Consider the following 6651-nt stretch of genomic DNA (forward strand, 5'->3'; position numbering starts at 1 on the left):
ACGAAAAAGCAGGGGCCCCCGCCTCTTCGGCCTTGGCCGAAGTGGCATCTTCTGCTTAGTTTAGATTCAGGTCTTCGATAGTTACTCAACAACAAGAATTTAGACACTTTTTTGGAGTTTAATTTTGATGGAACCCAACGCTCAGCAGCACTTCTTTCCACGTCAAAACTGCGACTAATGACAGAGATTCACAGTTTTTACTTTCAGAACAAGAAAAACATCAATCACATGAAAAATTAATTTATCCATTAGATTAATTCAATTTAGTGTGGCAGTTCAACGATGACTTATGTGCCAAGTAGCATCATCAATTTGATGATGATTCAGTGATCGTTTGTCTAATATGCAATTTGAGAGAAAAAATTTATAAAAAAAAGAAAAAAGAAAAATCAACCAAATGATAGTAATTATTGCCAATAACGTTGAACATTTATTTATTTTGATGGTTACATGAATAGATATGCTTGATGTAAAATCAGCAATAACAGTGACATTCAAAATGATTTTTGTAGACTTCCTTGCAGAAGCCTCCCTTTTCACAATCTGAAACACAATAAGTCCAGCATTTGCCACCTTGATCAGGATCGTCATCCACACCATGCTTACAACCCCCAAGCTCTGGATGATTATTGCAGCATTTTGATTTGCTCACCACTTCCTTGCTATCTGTAAAATTTATTATAAAAAAACAAATCAAAATTAAAAGAAAAAAAATTAAATTAAATTAAATTAAAAGAAAAAAAACTACATACTTATGCACAGCATGAGTGCCACAATGAGCACATATGTGAGAACCTTCACTTGAGCCATTCTTTCTAAACAAAATATGTTTTAAATTTGTGTGAGAATAGATTAAACTAATCACTAGTTCTTGCTATTTATATAGTGGTGACATTTACATTTTTGGTAAAAACGATTTTGGCGTTTAAAACAAAATTAGTATAATATTACAGACAATCTCCAGTCATCATATACAAAAGGAATATTTGGACCAGGGAAGAAACAAAATCCCAAAAATCTATACACTTCATTCGAAGTATCCTTTTCTGGTCTTATTTTCTTCTTTTATTTGAGATTTTGAAATTCTAAATTGTGTCTTCCTTTTTTGTTTATTACAAAATTAAATTATTGCTTAATTTTAGTTTCTTTCCTTGCCAATAATCTTTCATAATGTATTCGCCCAACAAATAAATTTTAAAATATATCAGAGGTATCATGTCAATCATACAATAAGTAAATAATATTATGACGTGTATGTATTTATTTTGAAAAACCATCAAGCAAGTGGTGATTATATTAAATTCAACCTCACATGTTATGCATACATCAACTTATTGCAATATATCAAAGGTATTCTAAAATTTCTCCGCCCAACAACATATATGGAAAAAGTCTTGAATGTTTGTCGAGTACCATTGTTGTTCTAAATACTCTCACAGTCTCACCCAATTACAAATTGACACATATTATGGGAGGAAAAAGTGATGAAATTTTGTTCGTGGTGCCACACAGTTGATTCTCCCATTCGTGCTTCCATATCTTGTTAATATATTATCAAACATATTTTAATAAATGTCAAAAGTTTATTAATGTGAGGACACACTAATTAAATTCGGATAATCTCATCGTCTAATTTTTCTTAAATTTTTATTTAAAATTCGGACATGTGAAATTTAAAATATTTCTGGTGCGTTTTACTTCATAAATTGAGAAATTAGAATTTGGAATTAAAATAATTGATTGCGTTTACTTCCCAAAATAGAATTAAGAATCAGAATCGTAGGACCCACCCCAATTTGAGAATGAGGAATGAGAGACTGATTCCTAAGAGCATCTCTAAAAGACTATAAATTTTACTCTTCAAATATCTATTTGCTTACCTATGTGGCAAATAAAAGGGTAAAAAAATATTATATTCTCCAAAAGACTCTTCAAATAGAAATAACTTAATATTATTTTAATCAAATAATTATTTTTTTAAAGAAAAAGTCAATAGCAATTAAAGCAATTCTCTTTTTTTCTCTAATGAAAAGTAATAAAGTATAAATTGAAAAGGGAGAAATCAACTTTCCAAATTTGAAGAGAGAGAATCATTTCTTATTTGAAGAATCTTAATTGGAGTGTCTTTTGGAGACTTAAATATTGAGGTGACTCTTCAAATAATTAATAAAATCTTATTTGAAGAGTCTTTTGGTGATGCTCTAAGGAGCTTGGGAATATCCATCATTCCCAAGATTGACCATTTTACTCCTCAAAATAAAAATAAAAAATACCTATTTTTCTCCTCAGTTAAAAAAAAAATTGACACAATCGGATCTTTGCACGATCGATCTATCGCCGACGAGAAGCAGAAGCCATGACCAATGCATGCTGGTTGTTGAACGCAGTAGAGCCATGATTGTCAACCTTGCTCCACTAATCGTCGCTAGTCATTTGCAATATCTATCAATTGTTACTGTCACTCTCTGAACTTCATTGTCGCTTGTCAATAAAGAAGCCACTGCCATCGCTCGCCAGTGATTTGTTATTTTGTTGTTATTGTTGTTGTTGTTATTATCATCATCATCGTCGCCATAATAATAATAATAATAATAATAATAATTTTCACACATATTATTATTAATGTTATTATTAATAACAATAAAATAATAATTATAGTTATTATAATAAATAATAACATTAACAACAATTAACTAGGGGCATTTTAATAAATTAAAATAGTCCACTCCGATTCCAAGACAAAGTAGACACATTAATGGCAACCCATCTCATTCCGATTTCAATTCCTACCATCTAAGTAAACAACTTATTTTAATTCTTATTCCTCACTTTTGTTCCAACCCATTCTAATTTCTGCCCATTCCGATTCTCATTATATAAACATGTTCCAAATTAAATAAAAATCTTAGAGCTTGAAATTTAAAGATCCTTCAATATAAACAATTATGAAGAAACATGAGTGATGATAGAGATATGAACTCTTGTACAAATTGTTGTGTCATAAGTTTATTAGTTAAATAAAACTATGAAATAATAAAAGTAAATTATATGGGTCAAGAATTATTTAATCTGCTAATTCATCATGTTGAATTAATTTTTATAAAATAAGTTTATATAAGAGTTTATAGATGTATCTTTATTTTTACTACATATATCCATAACTAATCATAAAACAGAGCACCAATAAAGATATTCGAACTGGGTAGAGTTTACATTGCCACATAAACAATGTAGTCAATCATATTTTATTTTATTGGAGGAATGAAATTTGTGATTTTATTATCAATATATTTAGTTATTGAGTAATGATACAGCCACAAACTCTTGTACAAACTTATTTTGTACAAACTGATGTGGCATGATAAGATTGGTTGAATTAAATATCACTTGACCCACATGATTTGTTTTTATTAATTTATATTTTCATTCAACCAATCTTATCATACCACGTCAGTTTGTACAAAATAAGTTTGTACAAGAGTTTGTGGCTGTATCATTACTTTTAGTTATTATATATAATTGCACAAGTAAAATTAGAAATCTCACTAATCAAGTCTCAGTTAATATTATATTCATATATTGAATAGTCGAATATTAATATTTATCAGCTACAAAAGATGTTATCCAATAGGAGAGTAACACAAAATGGTGGGGTAAATTTTGGACTTTTCAGTAGAATAATTGTCATATTTGCAGTATTACCGAACGCGGTGCCAGTGGTGCCGTATTTGGAGAAATAAGCCGCTCGTTTTTGAAGAAAGAAACAGAGAAAGCTTGAGACTCTGTGTACAAACGCAACCTTCAAAGACGATTGAAGAGGAAATTACCTCAGAGCCATTAACAAATGGAACGATTGAAAGACTGTATGGAAGAGCTACTGAAGTTCACGCTGAGTTCGCACATCGACGAAACCCTGGATTTTGACCTCGGCATTTCCAGTAAATTCTGCACCAATCCCCTTCAAGACGATCCAAACGATGCCGTTTCACCCTCCACCAGTAATCCTCATAACACACACTTCATACTCCATTTGTTTGTATCTTATTTGCGCGCGCGCGCGTGTATGAAAGTAACCTTATGTTATTTATTTTTTATTGGTTCAACATAATGTAGGTTTTGATTTTGATTCTGATGAATATTCTCTTCAAGGAGTTCCTTTGCATCCTTTGGACAAGCGTTTAGCGTTAGCGTTGTGTCGTTCCGTGAATTGCGGGGCATTTTGTCGGACGTATAAGAAGGTTGCTTTGATGAATGAAGAATGTTTCTTGGAACAGAAGGAAGAGGAGTGGAGTCAATTGATTTTAAATAAGGGGTCGTCTGATTTGGTCGATGTAAGTTTTCAAGTTAAAATCACTTTTTATAAAAGCTCTTTGTTAGTTAAACATTACAAAATAGATGCAGAAGCACTTTGAGTGATTCTAAAAGCTCTCCTGTGATGGTTTTGTGATAGATTTTGAAGGCTGTAGAGTTTGAACTTCATGTTCAGGAGCCCTTCTTTTCATTTATAAAAGGTATAATTATTTATTTACTATAGTACTTTAGATAATTTCTCATTGATTTCTTTGTAATTTGTTTTTATCTGTGTTGTTTATTATTTAACATTGACATGTGTGTAGATGGCCTCAAAACTGTAGAGGGAAGATGCGCAATCAGTGATTACAACAGGTGTGGCTTATGCTTAGTTGTTTATGAGTTGAATTTTCATAATTACGTTTTCTTTTTTCTAGGATCATTTCATATTATATTTGATAGTGTAAAGTACTGTTTTGCTGATCAACAAGGAATCTATGAATGGTTGTTGGAGTCTATTATGGATACAAGACGTGTAGTTTCCACATCTAGAGGCTGGGAATTGTTAAGGGACTCTGACTAGGTGACATTGAGTATGTTCTAGATTTAATTATTAATTTCAAAAATAATGTTGTAGTGTCGATTTTGAAGCTTTGACTATTAATTTATGGGTTGTTATGATCACTGTAGAGGGTAGTCTCTTTTTGCTATCTATAATCTGTGTGCAGTTTTGGTTGGCCACTGTTACTCTTTCTTATTTATCTAACTATTTGCTCACAGCATAGGGCCAGGTTCAGTGATTCTCTTAAATAAGTGCATGATGCTTAAAGTTCAGGTGAGAAATGTTCATTTTACTTATTTGTTACTATCATACTTCTAGTTGAGTTGCACATTCATAGTCTTATCCATTGGCAGTCTGTTTGCCACTATGATTCATTTTCAGAGATGTTGGAAGCAGAAAGTCTTGTGAAAGTCCTTCCTGGGGTTAAAACCATTGAAGAAGGTATTACATCTGTGATAGATCTGCTACTGCATCACGTTATACTTCAGTATCAAGAAAGCCCTTTAGCTCTTTGCAGTAATGTCTGGTTTTGTACAAGTGCCATCAATGTTGGCAATACCTGCAAGTTGCCACCATAAATTTGAAATGAGGGTTAGGGTGTTGTATATTTGTTTAAGGGTGACCAGGGTGGGTTTTAGGGCTGTTTTATTGGATTAGCAAGTACCACTTAGAGCAAACCATCCTATCTTCTGTTTCTCTATGGGACTTTTGTGGTGGTTGCATATTTGAAATAGCAAATGGCTAGCAACTGTTAACAATTCACTGAAACTGAGAAGACAGAATGCACAAATTCATAAATTTTTAGGAAGTTCATAGCTAGATCAGAGCTACAAGAGTGTGAAAAATAATGCTTTAGTGCCTTGCTAAACTAAATAAGATTTGCTACTAAGATTTTATTGAGCATTTACTTGTAATTGGTAACCCCTAAGAATACTTCTGATGGAGTAAAATCATTCAAAATACCAAATATTCCCTTTCATGTTGGCATGCTGCTACAAATATAGCCAATGAGCAATTTCCAGATGCAGGGGATTGTCAAAAACTTTAAATGCAAGTCACAATTGGTATGGCTTTTGTGGTAAATATGTGTCTCTTTATTAGTTTTGGACATAAAAATAGAACTTTCACTAGGTTGACTATTGGGCAAGGTTTTTGACCTTTGATGTCTAACTAATTGGAAGTAATGGGTGTAAGTTTTGCAGGTGTACAAATTTATAGAAAATTCTACACAGAGGAGAAGGAAAGGTCCAATGGTGTCCTTGCAATATGCATTTCCAAAATGGCTACTCAGCCCTATGTTACACTGGCCAGCATACTGTCTGTGAGTTGCTTATCTGCACCCCTGACTTGCATTTTTCATTTTTAGTTCATAAGTTTTATGTTTTGAAATTCCTTTTTATTGCTTGAACTCAAATTTGTCTGGTTTGGACAAAGTTTAATTTGTCGGTTATAGCTTTTGGTTTAGGCTAATTAAAGTACTGTAGAAGGTTATAACGTTCACATTTAATGAGTATGTGAGTTGTTATTAAGTTATATCATGTCCTACATTTAATATACTTATTTTGTTTCTGAGCCAAAAAAATTCTAAGCCAGAAGAAAAAAATGTAAGTTATTGAAATAGACATTGCACAGCTTCAAATTCTTTAAGCAATGAATGGAAAATGGCTGAAGAAAATCGAAATAGGCACTCTTGAATTTGTTGAGGTTTCAAAAATTGATAGGTTGTGGCTATTAATTAATTTCCCAGTTTAGTGAATCTTGCATCATAACCTTCAATTATCATTATCAATTTTAAACAT

At 32.0% G+C, this 6651-nt stretch overlaps 2 protein-coding genes across 2 annotated transcripts in view; one reads left to right on the top strand and one right to left on the bottom strand.

The window, feature by feature from the left end:
- Nucleotides 1–418: 418 nt before the first annotated feature.
- Nucleotides 419–842, bottom strand: LOC112100371 (putative defensin-like protein 20). The gene is made up of 2 exons (XM_024189702.1): nt 753–842; nt 419–666 (listed from the first exon to the last, which is right to left on the bottom strand). Exons 1-2 carry the CDS (start codon nt 808–810, stop codon nt 476–478), a joined length of 249 nt encoding a protein of 82 aa, XP_024045470.1. The 5' UTR covers nt 811–842; the 3' UTR covers nt 419–475.
- Nucleotides 843–3724: 2882 nt separating this feature from the next.
- LOC18048080 overlaps nt 3725–6651 on the top strand; it is an 8632-nt gene continuing 5705 nt past the window's right edge. The window contains 7 exon segments of the mRNA XM_024188989.1: nt 3725–3998; nt 4114–4331; nt 4451–4511; nt 4617–4665; nt 5071–5125; nt 5206–5293; nt 6055–6173. Coding sequence (XP_024044757.1) covers nt 3845–3998; nt 4114–4331; nt 4451–4511; nt 4617–4665; nt 5071–5125; nt 5206–5293; nt 6055–6173 — 744 coding nt within the window. The 5' untranslated portion in view covers nt 3725–3844.

The sequence above is a fragment of the Citrus clementina genome, unplaced genomic scaffold (genome assembly GCF_000493195.1).
Source record: "Citrus clementina cultivar Clemenules unplaced genomic scaffold, Citrus_clementina_v1.0 scaffold_3, whole genome shotgun sequence".
Classification (NCBI taxonomy): Eukaryota; Viridiplantae; Streptophyta; class Magnoliopsida; order Sapindales; family Rutaceae; genus Citrus; species Citrus x clementina.